The sequence below is a fragment of the Mytilus edulis genome, chromosome 10 (genome assembly GCF_963676685.1).
Source record: "Mytilus edulis chromosome 10, xbMytEdul2.2, whole genome shotgun sequence".
Lineage (NCBI taxonomy): Eukaryota > Metazoa > Mollusca > Bivalvia > Mytilida > Mytilidae > Mytilus > Mytilus edulis.
In genome coordinates this window covers 76,872,358-76,890,677 of record NC_092353.1, presented here as the reverse complement: position 1 = coordinate 76,890,677, position 18,320 = coordinate 76,872,358, and the positions used below count along the sequence as shown (strand labels likewise).

General features: G+C 32.2%; 2 protein-coding genes across 2 annotated transcripts in view; one reads left to right on the top strand and one right to left on the bottom strand.

Moving 5' to 3' along the window:
- LOC139491931 (E3 ubiquitin-protein ligase HACE1-like) overlaps positions 1–18,320 on the bottom strand; it is a 428,049-nt gene that overhangs the window by 220,219 nt on the left and 189,510 nt on the right. The window lies entirely within an intron of this gene.
- The window catches only part of LOC139491916 (protein eyes shut homolog), a 102,900-nt gene that overhangs the window by 77,043 nt on the left and 7,537 nt on the right, over positions 1–18,320 (top strand). The window contains exons 17-29 of the mRNA XM_071279846.1: positions 767–907; positions 2,620–2,763; positions 3,469–3,606; positions 4,370–4,522; positions 5,057–5,209; positions 7,438–7,731; positions 8,450–8,731; positions 10,230–10,424; positions 10,943–11,047; positions 11,700–11,875; positions 14,139–14,328; positions 15,256–15,420; positions 15,894–16,025. Of these exons, the coding sequence (XP_071135947.1) occupies positions 767–907; positions 2,620–2,763; positions 3,469–3,606; positions 4,370–4,522; positions 5,057–5,209; positions 7,438–7,731; positions 8,450–8,731; positions 10,230–10,424; positions 10,943–11,047; positions 11,700–11,875; positions 14,139–14,328; positions 15,256–15,420; positions 15,894–16,025 (2,268 nt within the window). The remainder of the gene's footprint in view (positions 1–766; positions 908–2,619; positions 2,764–3,468; positions 3,607–4,369; positions 4,523–5,056; positions 5,210–7,437; positions 7,732–8,449; positions 8,732–10,229; positions 10,425–10,942; positions 11,048–11,699; positions 11,876–14,138; positions 14,329–15,255; positions 15,421–15,893; positions 16,026–18,320) is intronic.

The following is an 18,320-nucleotide window of genomic DNA, read 5'->3' as shown; positions in this document are numbered from 1 at the left end:
GTACGAAAAGTAATAATTCATCTATATGCGGTACATGTGATGCTAGTAGAGCGCTCATATCCTTCTTTACTTGTTCTTTATAGCCTTGACCTGATAGCTAAAGACCGTTGGACATAAATGTGATACATTTAGAAAGTCTTTATCTTTGACACTCAATAAAAATCAATATAAAGCAAAGTAAACGAGACCTTTGATCGCGTCATAATGAATGAGTCAACTTTGATAAATGTCATCATAAGTTAACAAGTCATATTAAAGTTCACTTTAAAAAAACTGAAAGCACCTTTTTTTGTTACTTGAGTTTATTGTTGACTACACATAAATAAGAATATATTAATTTTTGTCGCTTGACGGAGTCAAAAAGCGAGACATAGTTATAATGTGTCCGACATCGGCGACGTCGGCAACAATGTATTAGCTTGTAATTAGGTTTAGTTGAAGGTAGAGGTAGGTCAAAGATATTTGGTATGCAGTTGTATCAGTATTGGCAATTTCATAACCATGGAGATTATTTGGCCTCGCGCCTTAATTATGTTCTATTATTGACTTCTTAACTTTTGCTTCGTTTTCGTGTATTAGTTTTTGATAAGGTCAATTTATTGTCGAGCATGAGACATGTGTCGTAGAAAGTTTGACATAGGGATAGTGATGCAGCGGCGGCGTAAGCAAACTTCTTATTTTTTTTTATATTTTAAAAGATGGAAGACCTGAATGCTTCATACTTTGAATGTAGTTGCCTCATTTCTAATGTCTTACTTTTTCACAGAAACAGCTTTGGGCGTTAACTGTGATTCATCACAGACAGGGGAATGCAAAGATCCTCTTTCATCATGTGTACCAGCTGATAGTGGACATAAATGCCTTTGCAATGTTAGATATTACGATTACAGTGGAACATGTACAACGCGTAAGTTAAACATATAGCCAATTAGACTATAAGTTGTGTATTTATGTATGCATGTTACTTTGTGGTTAACAAATGTAATGTAAATATATTTTCACAGTAATTTTTTATGGCGGTTTATAATTGTCTTATTTTGCCACTTGCATATAAAAGAAGTATGTTTTGGTATTTTGGATCCTCAATCCTCTTCAACCTTGTACTTGTTTGGCTTTATACATATTGTGAACGTCACTGACGAATCTAAAGTAGACGAAACGTGCGTCTGGCTCAAAAATAATAATCCTCGTACCTTTGATAACTATTTACATCACTGAGTCGATGTCACTGCTGGTGGATGTCTCGTCCCCGAGGGTATCACCAGCCTAGGAGTCAAAACTTGTTTTGACATGAATATCAATAATGTGGTCATTTTTATTATTCTCCTGTTAACAAAACTTAAATGTTTTGAAAAAAAATCTACGGATTTTCTTATCCCAGGCGTATATTACCTTAGCCGTATTTGACACAACTTTTTGGAATTTTGGATCCTCAATGCTCTTCAACCTTGTACTTGTTTGGCTTTATACATATTGTGAACGTCACTGACGAGTCTAAAGTAGACGAAACGCGCGTCTGACTCAAAAATGATAATCCTGGTACTTTTGATAACTATTTACATTACTGGGTCGATGCCACTGCTGGTGGATATTTCGTCCCCGATGGTATCACCAGCCCAGTAGTCAAAACTTGTGTTGACATGAATATCAATAATGTGGTCATTTTTATAAATTTTCTGTTAACAAAACTTACATTTTTTGAAAAAAATCTACGGATTTTCTTATCCTAGGCTTATATTACCTTTAGCCGTATTTGACACAACTTTTTGGAATTTTGGATCCTCATTGCTCTTCAACCTTGTAATTGTTTGGCTTTATACATATTTTGATGAGTCTTATGCAGACGAAACGCGCGTTTTTCGTACTTAATTATAATACTGGTACCTTTGATAACTATTATCAAAGATTTAAACTTGTTGTAGATATTAATCTGGTTTAATATCACACACAATACACAACTACACATGATATTCTCATAGTTATTTCATTTAAAATGTTAAAACTGTTTAATCCTACTTTTAATGGCATGTTTGCACACAAATGCTTTTTAAAGCTAAACTTAGTTGACTGAAACAGAGATAAAAATTAAGCCACCCTTTAGAATTGAGCAGTTTTACACTTCACATTCTGTAAGCGTAGCAATGATGTAAATAAATAATAATAAAAAAATCACGTTACCTTAAATTTAAAGCATTACAGAAAAATGAAATATATTTTCATGAGAATTAAAAATGACGAAGTTACCAACCACTTTATTCTAAATTATTTTAAATTGATACCAAGAGCAAACAAATAATGTACCACATTTGCTATTACAGACTTATGTATGAGATTCATGTCCAAAAAATACTGTTTAAGTTTTTTCTAAGCAAATATTAACCATTTTAATCAAATATAGTCAACTTGATATGATGTTAAATAGTAAAGACTAAGTGACATCTCCTTCAAACTGCTCCCCAAACTAGAAAACTGATATTTGTGGTAATGGTATTTAAAGACTGTTGATATATTATAAAAAAAACATGACAATTTCTAAATATTGTGCTGAGATACAAAATGAATGATACAGCTATTTGCCTCATTATGGTTATCATAAAATTTGACAATTTTGATATTCAGAGGTGGAGTTGGAAAATTTATGCACTGCAAACAGACCTGATAATCAGTGTATAGATCAGAATGCCGAATGTAAAGATAGTAATGGCCTGAAGTGTCTCTGTACAGATACGTTTTACAAGGATTCAAATGGAGAATGCCATAAAAGTAAGTTATTTGTATACTAACATCTATACAACCATGATGATTTTAATACCACATTTTTGAAAGGGTTATTATAGGTAATATTTAGCTGTTCAGCAAGAGCTAAATGCATGTGAAGTGGTTTGATAGCAAATGAGTCCTATACATCTGCATAATGATAAAGGACAAGAACGTGAACAACTTCTGTTTTACTGACTCACCCAGTCAGTAATAAACAAAGTCAATAGTGTATAGAAGCTACCAAAATGCATTTTATTGACAAAATGAGAAATAATCCAAAAGAAAAACATCCAACTAGATTAAAACAAACACGGTAATTTCTGACGAATACACTGGAAAACGCAAGAGACTCAGAACAGTATATTGTCTCATTGGCACTCACACCACATCTTCCTATATCTATAATCAAGATTTTGTTAATTATCAACAATGATTTTGTACATACTTGAGAGAAGCAACCGTAATCTTTAGTATGGAAATTTTAATAAATATCTATACGTAGAGATGAGATTTTTTTTTTAATTTATTTGATTCTTAACTAGGCTTCAAAGGAACCATCACTTTCATATATTTTAGTTCGTGTACGGAATGGATCTTGATTTAGGTTCGTGTACGGAATGGATCTTGATTTAGGTTCATGTACGGAATGGATTTTAATTTAGGAGTGATCATTTAGGCATGTTTTTGATACTTATGATTTCTATTCAGAGGTAGACCTGAATGCCACCTGTATTACTGGTCAGCCAGCAGATCAATGTTCAGACCCTTTGGCGGAATGTACTTCATCTAAGCTATGTTACTGTAAGAATGAATACTTTGAAAACAGCGGAAATGTTTGTACTAAAAGTAAGTCTTACAAACATGATTTTGCATCATGGTAAAGTACTTAATTAAACAGGCTTATATTCTTATGCGGGACTTACTATAATAGAGATTTATTTCGTAGTTTTTCGCCGCAGGTAAGGAGAAGGTTGTCCACTCACATATCTGTGTAACGCCGACTCATTATCAATATGCCTGTCACATGTAACATTGTGTAAGGGATCGGTAGTTTAGTGGTTGTCATTTATTCATGTCTTTCCTATTTAACATTCGCAAATTGTTTGTTATAAATTAGCTTGTCATATCACATCAGTTAATTTTCATATATTGGAACAAACTCAAAAAGGGTGTTAAAAAAGTTTGTGAAGTTTTGAGCTTGATTGGTTGATTTTTTTGCATTGTTCTTCATAATTTTATTTGAAATAAGCTTCAGAAGTACTGTTTATTTAATGGTGACATGTAAGCGCATGTTTAAGTTCCTTATTTAAATTCAGATTGGTATCATCTAGTAATCATTAACAATCTTCTATAAGATTATACAAATAACAACGTCAAATGTGCAAGAACACTACCCAAGACAATGTTCACTATGTGACTATCAGTTGTCTAATTTGCAACAGCTATCTCATGGTGACATCCTATGATTTCTAAAACTGGTCTGGATATGTATTATCCTTTATCCTTTGTTAATTTCTATACACATGTCATTATTTTAAATATGATTGACTTTGTGGGATAGATGACTTTTTTTGTGGTTGTAATATTAATTGTTTATATACGATTTCAGAGGTTTTATTGAATGATGTCTGTAGCTCAGGACAGTCAAACTACCAGTGTGCAGATGTTAACTCTGAATGCAAAATAGAAACTGAAACATCCGATACTAAATGTCAGTGTAACAAGGATTTCTATGCCAACACTTCACATGTTTGTGTACCAAGTAGGTATTAAGCTTTGTATCATAAAAATGTATGTTCTGTACAAAGGTGATTTAGAGCTGTTCCTTCAGTATACACTATATGTTTTATCATATGATCATTATAGTAATTGTATATATATTTCGTTGAATAATTATAAAATATAATTATTTTGATGAATAATTATATTTTGGTTTGCCTGAAACATTGATCAAGGTGTGGAAGTGAAATTTATGCTCTCGTGTTTTGTTTGTAGTAGTTTTTATAAAGTTACAAACTTAGATATTTCTTCATTTAGTTGATATCATTATTTCGTTAGAGATGAAGTAGTTATCAAAGGTAATAGAGTTATAATGTATACGTCAGACGCGTGTTTCGTCTACATCAGTGACGGACAGATAAAAAAGTAATAAGGACAAACAAGTAACAAGTTAAAAAGCTTTGATGACATGAATATCATGCTGTCTATGATTATGCCTGCATTTGTAACAAATACGCTCTCATATTTTTTTCTCTTAATCGAACGCAAAACAATGAACATAGCTTTTATTATGTAGAAAGTGAACTTGGATCAGTCTGTAGTAATGGCCAGCCAGATAACCAATGTTCTGTAACAAATTCAGAATGTATAGCGGAAGCAGCAAACAGTTTGATGTACAGATGTTTTTGTAAGGCAACCTTTTACAGAGATGTTCAGACATGCAAATATTGTAAGTTTAGCCGAAAACATATATAATTTGATTTAAGTTCAGTATAAATAAACCTCACTGACATGAACGGGATCAATATACAATGTAACTAAACTAAAAATCTAGCTTTACAAATCGATTGGAAAGGGCATGAAAAGTCAGATCGATAAAAGTCAGATGATAGAAAATGACAGGAGACCGAAAGTTCTGAATTTCTAGTACTCGTTTTTAATGACATCGTAATATGTATGTAACGTGTTTATGATAAGAAATACGGAAGTCGTTCTACTAGATATATCTAATATTTTTCATCAATGCAATTCTTCAAAACAAACAAAAACTATATGAGTATGTATTCTTAAAGCATATACATTTAAGAGACACTATCTATGATAATTCCTTACCTTTACAGCACTAATTACAAATTCAGTCTGAACATTGAAGAAATTGATCTTGTTGAACTTACTTTAGATATAAAATTTATATATAACAATGATGAATAATTTTTCTTTAATCTTGATATATTCATCACTCACGGGAAGCATATTGTTAAATTAGCGATAAATAAAGGCAACCGCAGTTTATCGCTGTTAGTTGTTTTAGTTAACGAAACAACATTGTGTGTTTGAAATATAAACGATAAAAGAGATTATTTCTCATTGTTTACCGTCCGTTTTAAGATAGTGATGTTCTCTTGGCACCATCGTTTAGTGTGTATATATTCGTCAAGGTGCGAGTGTTGGCATTGGTCAAGTCTAGCCTCAGACATAAATTAACTTTGTCAAGCCATACCCAATCACACCAACGTATAAATTTAAACACGCGTAATATGAACGATCGAACGTTGATTAATTATAAAAATGAATGTGTATTTGATTTTTCGCCTTGCTGTCTTAACTATATACAATTGCATGTGCAATTTATTTATATCATTAATGTGTGCAAAACTTCCTATAACATGCACAAGATCCTTTTGTTATAAGTTTGATTTTTAGAAAAAAGACTCTTTACAATCTGCACCGCGAAATATTGAATATAACTGTATCATGTGAAGTAGTTTTAGACTAGCCTCTTGCACTTTTTCTACATGTTACGCTACAACATCGTGTCCTTAAAATGAAACCAAATTAGGAAATATAAAAGACATGCCTCTATGCTAGTGGATTGATGTCTATTGACAAATCGTGAAATTTTTCGAAAAACTAAGGATGATCTTATCCCAGGGATAGATTACCTCAGCCGTATTTGGCACACAGTTTTGGAATTTTGAGTCATCAATGCTCTTCTACTTTGTACTTGATTGGCTTTATAACTATTTAGATCTGAGCGTCACTGATGAGTCTTCTGAAGACGATACCCGCATACCCGCGTCTGGCGTATACAATTATAATCCTTATACCTATGAAAGCTGTTTACCCATTATTTAAATATCAAGCAACTACAAAGCAGTACACAAACATATTCAAAAAGTTCGTAGTAAAACATAGTACATTATAAAATCGGTCAAATGTGCCACTACGAATGTTGCTGTGTTTGAAACTTTTGACAAATGAAATTGGACATTACAAGCTGTTTACTTGTGATTCATTTACGGCAAAATGTTGTCAATGAATAACCGAACGGTAGACTTGACAGAAGTTCAGTGTATATCAATTTTGATTTACGTAGTGTATATAACGAAATATAGTTTTGATTTAAATGAAAATTTCTCTTTATAACTTAAAACAATATATAACAGCCTCTTCGATATTGTGATGATATGACTGTGTACTATATGACTCTCAACGGGTCGCACTGGCCTGAATATAGAATAATTTATAGTTTCATCCTGATGATCGTCAGTTTATACGATATTCAGGAGTTTTTTTCACAAATGACGATGTATATGTTTAAATTTCTATAACAAAATCCGGTCCGATTTCCCTAGTTTCCGTCGAATGTGTTCTATCGAAATAGACTTATTATCGGGTTGTACGTAAAAAAGCAACACAACAGGATCTTTCTTGCCCCAAAGTGCAAGAATTATCAGGGGTTTGTTCAAACAAGAACAGCACTATCACACCGGTTTCCGGGTGCAGGATTATCTTATCTTTACGGAGTACCCGTGATTAATCCTTCTCCATTTCAGTGTGGTTTCTTTGTAACTTGGTCATTATTTTTTGTTTTTTGTTTTGTTTTTAATATACTGTTTTTTGTCTTTGGTCGTTTTTTTGTTTGTTTCTGTAATATATTTTTTTTTCTGTTTTCAGTGATTGGTTTGCAAGTACAAAATTTAGAAGTTCCAAGGTACACAACTGGAGAAGTTTACTTTAAGATAACGTGGATTATACCTAATACTGTTGGCTTTATCAACAAATATCAACTAAGAATAACTGTAAACGGTGGAACTTCAGAAAATCTGATTGATATTGTTAAGACTGAGAATCAGTATAATATGACCAACAGACAGCCAGGTCATACTTATATTGTCGAGGTCATATCAGTAGAGACTGCTAGTCGACCTGAGACCCAGACTACTAGTGTTGTCCTACAAGCTGGTACAAGTGAGTACAACTCAAATTTTTAACACAGATGGATACAACAATCAATTACAGCTAGAATATTTTGTACTATATACCAGAATGGCACATCAAAGTCGTTGAATATGTTTTCATTGAATCTAGATACTTTTATTAAGTCTAATAATTCATGATTAATTCAATGATTGATTAAGCAAAATAAACGTTAATTTCTATGCTACTTTTCATGAGGTATCATATAAAAAAAATTGACATAACGTAAGATATTGAAGACAGTCCGTTCAAAAATGTAAGCATATTTTGTTTTAAGATAACTTTTCCAGGAAGACCTACATACATGTACAGATATATTCAGCTAACATTAAAATGCGAGTTTTGATGAATGCACATCGCACTGAGTTGCTTTATTCATATCAGTTAGTAGAAAGTAGTTTAGTAATAAGTTTAACCCGCTTAGGTCTTTATCAAAGCAAGTTTATGACAAGAATTTAAAAGTTGACATGATTGAATAATATGTTTGAAAGTTATCAATGACAAGACAATAAGAATTAAGCATTTCTAGGATCCATATCCCAAACAGAAGTATTTTTATATTAATGTAAAACGAATGGTTCAAATACAATCTTATATTTTCTTTAAACTGCTAGTACATAACATGTTGTGTCAGGAGACTCCTTACTATTGAAGTGACTGGTTTTAGAATCAATTAATGAACATACTAGTACCTAATTAATTTTTATAGGACCTGCAGTGCCAAGTGCAATTATTACTAATGACATTTTGGGATCATCAATAACTGTTTCCTGGACTGTTGTTGGTATCATACAGCATCTAAGTGGTACTATTAATGGTACAGCGGTGACACCTAAAGCATTTAACATTACTTATATTCCCCCATCACAAACTCCAAAACAGCAGTTTGATACAGTACATAATGGTGAGAGATATGTTATAACAGTGAAGGCTTATAGTTATGGTTTTACCAGTGCAGAATTCTCAGCAACTATAAGAACAATATCCACACGTATGTTATTTAAAGTTTTTCATATTTATAGAGACTTTATTTATACAAAATATTCGCTATACAATACACACAAAAATGAGATTTTTAGATTTTAATAGACTTTATTGAAAGCGAGAGAACTTTTCATGAAATATATTGCCTCTCTAGAGGAGGGGCTATATTGATTACCTTAGCTGTATTTGACAAAACTTTCCGGAATTGTGGTCCTCAATGCTCTTCAACTTCGTACTTTATTTGGCCTTTTTAACTTTTTTGGATTCGAGTGTCAATGATGAGTCTTTTGAAGACGAAACGCGCGTCTGGCGTATATACAAAATTTAGACATGGTATCTATGATGAGTATGATGCAATCATCTTGTTTGTACGTCCGTTCGTCCAACAAAGATGTTCATCACTTTTCTACGAGATTGACCATATATATGGTAAAAAACTTAACAGCAGTGAGTTGTAGCATGTAAGCATTTATCTGATCATTCTGATTTCCGATACGTGGAAATTATAATAATGAGTTAATTTAGAAATGTTTTATTTTCATTTCTCCAATACAACCAAATAGGATGAAATCGTTATTGGTCAGTAGTAATGAGGTATAACGGCGTTCATTTTGCCGCTATTGAGCCATATTGTCCATTTGCATGTACTTTGAATTTATCATTATGTTGAATGAATAAATGAATGAATGCAACATTATAACATGTTTGTATTTTTCCAAAATGTTAAGCAACTGATTCCTGTTGTCCTGATACTTTGAATAAGGTGGTATATTTTACTTGACAAGAGATATATTCTTGTTGAGTTTTAAATAAAAATAACAAAAATTATTAAAAACTTTTATCTCAGTCCTTCAACGATTTGCTCAAAAGATTCGACTGCATATGTAAAAGAGAGGCGGAAGATACCAGAGAGACATTCAAACTCATCAGCGAAAAAATACTGACAACGATATAGCTAAAAACCAAAAATAACAACAGACAAAAAATAGTACATAAAACACAAACTAGAACATTAAAGACTGAGGAACACAAAACCCACTAAACCTAGGAATGATCTAGGTGCTCTGGAAAGGTACGTATATTTTCTCCACATGAAGCAGAATACATCCACATTGTACCATATGTACGGTGATGTTGTTTATAAAATCTCTTGAAAAAAACTAATATGTAAGGTTGTCAATTTAACCTTATTTTTTTAATATTGTTTTGTCGTTACTAACATTGCTATAGTTAAAGTTAAAACAGAACTATAATTAGCTGATCAATTTAATAAACTTTCAGTCATATCGTCAATAAGCAATTTACCGTTATTTATACAGTTAAATAACATATACTGTTCATTCATTACTATTTCGTTTGTTCATCGGAAATAAACTTTTGTTTTATGTTCCAATAGCGATATCCAAACTCCTCAATGTTATATGACTCATTTAAATGCTTTGTTTATATCATTAATGCAAAGACTGTGAATTTAGAATTGCAAATGGAATAAAAACTTATTTCAGAACCAAATCCTCCAGTTATTGAGACTTGTGATAGCCAGGATCTGTATGAAAACCATATGGATTTAAGATGGAAAGAACCACAAACACCAAATGGTGATATTTCTCATTATATCATCTATATGAGTTCTACAGAAGTTAGAACCATCAATACAGATTCAAGTTCAGAGGTTCAAAGAATTGAAAATTTATTGCCACGTACGTTAATTGTAAAATGTATAATAAAACTATGGAACTCTAATAAGATATAATCTTGATTTATTATGTTTTTTATTCTGTACAGTATACATGATATACTTGTGATTTAAACACGAATGAGATAACAGCAGAGTGACAAAATATATCATGCTACTGCATTCAGATCTTAGTACGTGAATTTGATACAAGGGGCTGATGATATTTTCAGTCCTTTTTTATCAGAATTTATCATCTCAAATTGAGGGTATACTATTACAAATGATGGCCAACAATCTCGCCATGTACGCTAAGAGGGTTCTTATAAAATATTAGGTGTATATTTCAAGAAAATGTATAACAAATCTATACATGCTATAGTATCTTATATCAGGTTTTTGTTTTCTTGTCGGAATCCGTTTGGTCATGATATAGTGTTTTATTAGTTTTCTATGGAGTATTAATTTGTTTTGTCTTTGAAACTAATTTACTATATTTTTCATTTTAAACCAAATTTTAGGGATATTTTTTTTAAATTCCAGAACGACAGTACTGTTTTCAGATGGAGACTCTAAATGATGCTGTTTCACCCCAAAGTAATAAAAGTCCACGATCTTCACAAGTTTGCTGTTTTACAAGAGTTGGAGGTAAGAAATAAAGCTTATAAGAAAAAAATTTACCGCTAAAAAGCCAAATTAGTAGTATCTGACAAGGTAAAAGCTGTTGAAAAAATGCATATGCTATCTGCAACTTGCATAACGTTGCTCTCAAAACATATTTTGATAGATCTGGAAAATGTTGTGTTACTTTATAATCATAAACTATTATCTTTTATCTGTCTTTTCAGCTCTTGTTACTTCTCCATACAAAAAAAGAGGTTCATGTTTTTAAGTCTGTGTTTTGGTCCGTTAAGTATTGCCTCCGTTGTTGTGTCCACTCTGTAGCACGTTAATCATTTTGTCTGAGATAGTCTGTGCTCTCATTCATTTGATACTAAGTACACATGTCCATTATGACATGAACTAATATATTTATAAAAAAAGTAGAGCTAGGTCAAAATATTTTTTATTAATTTTTGATTTCATATAACAAATCAGGGTTTTGACAAGATTTTACAGTTAACTGAAAATGATAGTCTGAAAATATGTTCCTGAATCAAATTATTATAATCAGTATTTAACTTCTACAATGTATTTGATTAGGGTTTTTTTAATGCACATATTAACATGATTAATACAGGAACCTAACATAGAGCATCTACAAGGAACTAATTGTTTTAGATACATTTTTCTATTTAAGTTGCCAGATTGCCACAGAATGTGACTTTGGTTGAGGTTAAAAGCAGAAGTATAAATCTTTCATGGATGACACCTACCGACGTTAAGGGAGTTTTATATGGATATCGTGTTAGTTTGATAGTAGATGGTGTATGCATAATAGAAGTTATTTATCAGTGTATAGATTGTTATGGAACAGTAAGTAAATAGCTATTTAAAATCAGTATTTTATTTTACGAAAAGCAGAGATACCGCAACAGAAATGCCTGTTGCAAACACTGATATATGTATTTCTCTAAAGAAGATATATACATGTTGAATTTTGCACGATAAGAAAATCTCATCTCAAACATTGTCAATGGGCGTTTTTTGTGAAGTATAAATCATTTTCAAACGTTTGTTTGATCAGTCAGCGATAACCAGCTGGTTATAGTTTCCAATTGTTGATAAACATAGATAGATGCTACCACTGCATCAAATGTGATACGATATTTATCCATTCGAGACAGTTGAATATTTAAACCACGGAGAACGGAGATAAAACGAACCACACGTTTGTTAATTTTTTTTATACAATGGGAGCAGAAAGGAATAGAGACCCCTGTATGTTAAATTGATGACAATTAGAATAGTATTATTTTTTTCAAGTCAAGTGAACCTATTTTAAGAAAAAAACAGTCAATTACTTTGCTATACTTTAGTTGCTTTTTTTCTATTGTTAAATTGATGACAATTAGAATTGTGTTCTTTTTTTCTAGTCAAGTGCTTTTTTTCTTTTGTTGAATTAAAGTTCAAATAAATGAAAAGAGAAAATATAGCATAATGCCATTTGTGAGCTTTTTAATACAAACTTAATAAATGTATTTTTTGCCATACTGTTTTGATGATATTTTTCATTATTTGAGCCTACTATAACAAACTAACAAGCCAATACCTTCTTTTCTGTTTTATTCTTCGAAAATATGTGCAGGGGTAACAGTACCAAATCATAGTACGTCACATCTGGTTGCATACGGAAAAAGTTCGAAAATAATATTCCATTGAATTTGACAGTTGTAGGAAATTTATCCTACATTTATTTGCATTAAACAACGTATTTCTTCTGTGTTTCAAAGCACCATTTTTTTTTATTTGGTGTTTGTGTGGTGGAATATTTTGGAGGTAACATGATTTCAAATTTTTATACACCGGTGAAAAAGATGTATAAATTTGATTGAATAACTTCCAGGGATGGTATTTTTTTCATTTGCAATGAAATGGTATTTTTATCTACAGTGTGCACATGATAACACTGTATTCATTCAAAGTATCTCCGTATTTGAGACAAAGATAAATTCTGCACAACTTTTGTAAAGTGCTTATTCAACAAGGGCTAATAAGTGAACATCAACAGTGGTATTACACCTAATATTTGAAGTAGCACATCATCCTTTGTCCTAGTAAGTACACCTATTTGTTAAATTTCATGCGTTTTGAATTGAAGATTACAACAAATGAAATACTCCGAGGTGAAATTTGATTGGTTAACTTCCTGTGATAGTTATATTCTTATATGAAATGAAATGTAACATGCAATTTAGTTTTTTAATAACTGCAGAGGATAAAATTATACTCATGCAAAGTATTTAGAATAAAAAAAAACATACATGTGTCGGAATAACGCACTTAAATTGATTAATAAAGTATCAAAATATAATTGATATCTATTTGAAACAAAATGAAGTTTTCATAATTTTGAAAAGTGCAAATTTAACGAAGGCAATAAGAGAAAGATCAATGGTGGTATTAAAAATGTATCTTTAAATAAAGGCAACAGTAGTATACCGATGTTCAAAACTCATAAATCGATAGACAAAAACAAATCCGGGTCATAAGACATTTAATGCCTGATTTCAAATCAAAATGTGATGCAAGTTGAAAATTCAAAAGATCTGACTTGGTACAGGGATTTTCAAATGTAGAAAATGGTGGATTAAACCTGGTTTTATATTGCTAAACCTCTCACTTTGTTGACAGTCTCATCAGACCCCGTTATATTTACAATGATGCGTGAACTGAATAGACATAATAAATAAAATAGTCATAATATAAATTATGCATTGGTGGATCAAAATTTCCTGTGAAACATCACTCAATTGTTTTTTTTTGGCTGTTTGATGTGATGTATATAAATACACTAATCATAGATACTAGGATTAAAATTTTATTACGCCAGACGCGCGTTTCGTCTACAAAAGACTCACCAGTGACGCTCAAATCATAAAATGTTAAAAAAGCCAATCAAAGTACGAAGTTGAAGAGCATTGAAGACCAAAAATTCCTTAACATTTTGCCAAATACAGCTAAGGTAATCTATTTCTGAGGTAGAAAAGCCTTAGCATTTCAAAAGTTTTGTTAACAGTTAACTTATTATTATGAACATATCAATGATAACTCAAGTCAACACAAAAGTGTATTTCAGCAAATAATTCTCCCTAAAACCTGTGATGTCCAAAAGAAGGTGACTATCAATTCTGTAGATGCAAACTCGAAAGTTGTTACAACGATTGATGGTCTGTTCCCATATATCAGTTATCATGTCTGGATCGCTGCAGTAAATGGACAGGGTGACGGAGAAAAAAATGAAACATTGTTTATGACAGATTCTGAAGGTAAAACAGTTCCATTTATAAGAATTAAAATAAAGTTATGGAAGGTGATCAATATTATTATGATGTTGAAAAAACAATTATTCTATGTTATTTTATACCTTGACATCAATCAATAGATTTGCTTGCAATCAGATTTCACTCAAACGGAGTTCTTAACATGGTTTGTATGATGCATGACTTGAGCCATATATATCTCGAAACATTAAAAGTTCTGTTAAATATTTTAACAGTTTCACGAAAACTGAAAAAAAAAATGATTGTGTCCATGTCTTTTTTACAGTGGAGATAGCTCTTTCAAAGAACAATTTTCTTTTAAATAAATTTATCATAGATACCAGGATTGAATTTCTATATTTGCGTCATATGCGAGTTTCGTCTACTCATCAGTGACGCGCGCATAAAAGACTTACAAAGTACAAAGTTGAGGAGCATTGAGGACCGAAAATTCATAAAATTGTTGCCAAATACAGCTAAAGTGATCTTCTCCTGAGGTAGACAAGCTTTAGTAATTCAACACGTTTGGCGAACAGTTGATTTATAATTATAACAATATCAATGATAGTGCATGTCAACACGAAAGTGATAACTACAGAGCTGGTGATAGAATGAGATTTAAAGGTGCAACATATGTTTGATACCATTATGCAAAGTATATAAGCGACTTCTAGCGACACACACATAACACGCAAGAAATTCGGGCGAACGAAGAAAAAATGAAAATCAGATCAAATTCATTAGGTCTGTCCACGAAAATTTAAGAGCCAATTTAAAGCTTCCTCTACCAGTAACAACCATCCGCCGCGATACAGTCATTATTACTTAAAGGGGCATATAATATCAACAATTAATCAATCAATCAAAACTCATGTAAATAAGGTTCTTGTAATATGGTAACAGGTTTTTGTCATTTCCATCAAAATGTTTTAGTCCCTGAAATACCGAGAAGTGTTGTAACTACAGTGCAAAGTGCAACAGTCATACAAGTAAGATGGACCAAACCAATTGTAAAACCGGGAAACACAACGTATAGGGTAAAGGCGTATGAAGTTTTGGGAGGAACATACACATATGTGAAAGACATCACGGTGAATGGTTGGTACTTAAAAATTGCAATGTGAAATATACAATAAATGAAATCATGATGCAAAAAACAAGGCCATTTATGGATATATAAGACTTTACCAGAATATGAAAACTAATTTGAAGGAGTTTGTACCTTTGAATAATGCAAAGAAAACAACTTCATATTGTCGTATTCATTGATTCCTCTGTCAATATATTATAAAAACAGTATTAAATATTATCGATCTTCTTTGATTTGTTTATAATTGTTTTTCTTCTTCAAAGAGTAGGCAGCAAAGTTTATTTCTGAATAGGTATCCCTTTTCTCAAAAGTGAGTATATCAAAATATTGACAAATGAAAACGCGCCAAAAAGTCTATTCACTTGGTTTCAGAATTTTGTGAAATATTTCATAAAAGAACATCAAATACATACCCTTAATGGCATACACGATCATATTAAGAAAACTAATTAATTTTTGAATGTTTTAATTTATTCTGAAGGATATGACATTGAAACTGTTGATTTCACTGGACTAGAGGAGTACTGGGACTATACATTTACTGTAACGACAAGCACCATAAAAGGTCCCGCTACATCACCAATGACTACGGTTGTTAAGACAAACCAAGCGCGTAAGTATTTTTTTTCTCCAATTTTGGTTTATTAAACATGTAAAATGAATAAACAAGTTTTTTTTCAAATTTGTCCTCAAGTTTATACTTTTTAAAAACGTACTACATAAAACTGTAGGTAACTGTTGAATGGAGTGATAGGGAAATTAGCAACTGTATGATGCGTCAATTGCATGACTGGTACATGTGTTATACCACCAAATCATATTACATCAGTTCAGGTTGCCTACGAACAACGGTCGAAAAACATTCCATTAAATTTTAGAATTGAAGAAAGGTAACACTGTTTATTCCCAGCTTACTATATTTCTAAAATTTTGATTGGATAACTCGCGTAAACCAAACAAAACCATAGCCCTTAGTGCTGCATACCCATAGAGGAGGACGTTTCTACCCATTACCACAGGGAAAGTCACGCGCGGTCATATGCTGACAGCTTCCACCATGAAAAAGTGACGAAGAGTTTTCCTTCTCACACAAATAGTGATATTCTTCACCAAAGATCAGCTGAAAAGTAAAAGGAGAGAGCCGTGGTGTAGTGGTTAGTGCATCGGACTACTTACAAAAATGTTCCTGGTTCAATTCCCGGTCCGGGATGAAAATTTCAGGGACTGAATCTTCGGCTCTCTCTTGACACCTTTTGCGAGTATGGCCTTGGGGAAACGTCGATAGTCCGTCGGAACGGAACAATAAATGGCTGGCCCGTGTTAAGAGAGAGAGCCATATCTCTCACGTTAAAGACACCCTTGAAGATTTCGAAAAAGAGCAGGCTAATAAAATTGAGAATGGAAATGGGGAATGTGCCAAAAAGACAATAACCCGACCATAGAAAAAAAACCAGCAGAAGGTCACCAACAGGTCTTCAATGTAGCTAGAAATTCTCGCACCCGGAGGCGTCCTTCAACTGGCCCCTCAACAAATATATACTAGTTCAGTGATAATGAACGCCATACTAATTTCCAAATTGTACACAAGAAACTAAAATTAAAATAATACAAGACTAACAAAGGCCAGAGGCTCCTGACTTGGGACAGGCGCAAAAATGCGGCGGGGTTACACATGTTTGTGAGATCTCAACCCTCCCCCTATACCTATGCCGCTACAAAGCAGCACCCGCACCCGCAAAGTGGAAAGGGATTGATATAAGTTGCAAAACTTGTTTCCCAATCCACTCTAAATAAATATGTTTAAACTAGAAAAGTAAAGAAAAGTGCTGTTTTTCAAAGTGTGAATTTTTCCTTAAAAAAAAAGGTTACACACTTTGATCAGTATAGTCCTTGTCGTCTAAATGATGTCATGAAACCTTTTTATCATTGACTCTTACTTGTAAACCAGATGGAAATGTATAAAGCCATGATTCATCCCAGAACTCTCTGAATAGATACATTAAGGCTCATCCTTTTTAAAAGAATATAGCATTGCAAAGCTTGAAGATTTTGATAAATATAATACATTATTTAAAACCGCCGTAACAGAATTTAAAACCGACAGCAAAGGAGCCATATAGCACTTTTATTAATATTTGAAACTGACAGGACGAACTGGTACTTGTAAGTTTTTGTGCTACTGAATTCTTTTACTGGTTTTTTCAAATAAACTACATTTTGATATAAAATGTGATTCTTGGGACACAGGGCTGAAAAGATGGATAAGATAAAAATAAAAAAAGACACTTGCATCGTCAGAACAGACCAATAAATAAAGGCATCAGTAGTATACCGCTGTTCAAAACTCATAAATCCATGGACAAAAAACAAAATTTTGATAACAACCAAAACCGAAGGAAACGCATTAAATACAACAGGAGAGCAACTACACAACATCGAAATGCAACACACAGAGAAACGGACCAAGCACCCGACAAAATCCCACGAGAACAACAGACATAACATCAAAACCAAACACATGAATTTGGGATAGACAAGTACCATAAAAGCAGAGTACGTGACAAAACAAATTGATGAACCTACTTAGTACCGAGAATCAACGCTACAATGATAAGAAACATGTCACTACATTTCTAAATCATACAAATGTATTTTTGGTGTATCAAAGCACCATTATTTCTTTATATGTTGTGTTTGTCAAACAGAACAGGCATTTCCTTGTGTAAGAACTGGTCGATTCAACCTAGTTAAACACTTTCTAAACCTCTTGTTTATCATGTTTATATGACGAAAATTGCATAGAATACTGTTTTTTTCAAAACAATGTGTTAGCAAAACAAAGAAACTATGTATATTCTTTGAATTAAGTTTGTGAAATACTGATTAAAAACATGAATGAAAACATATT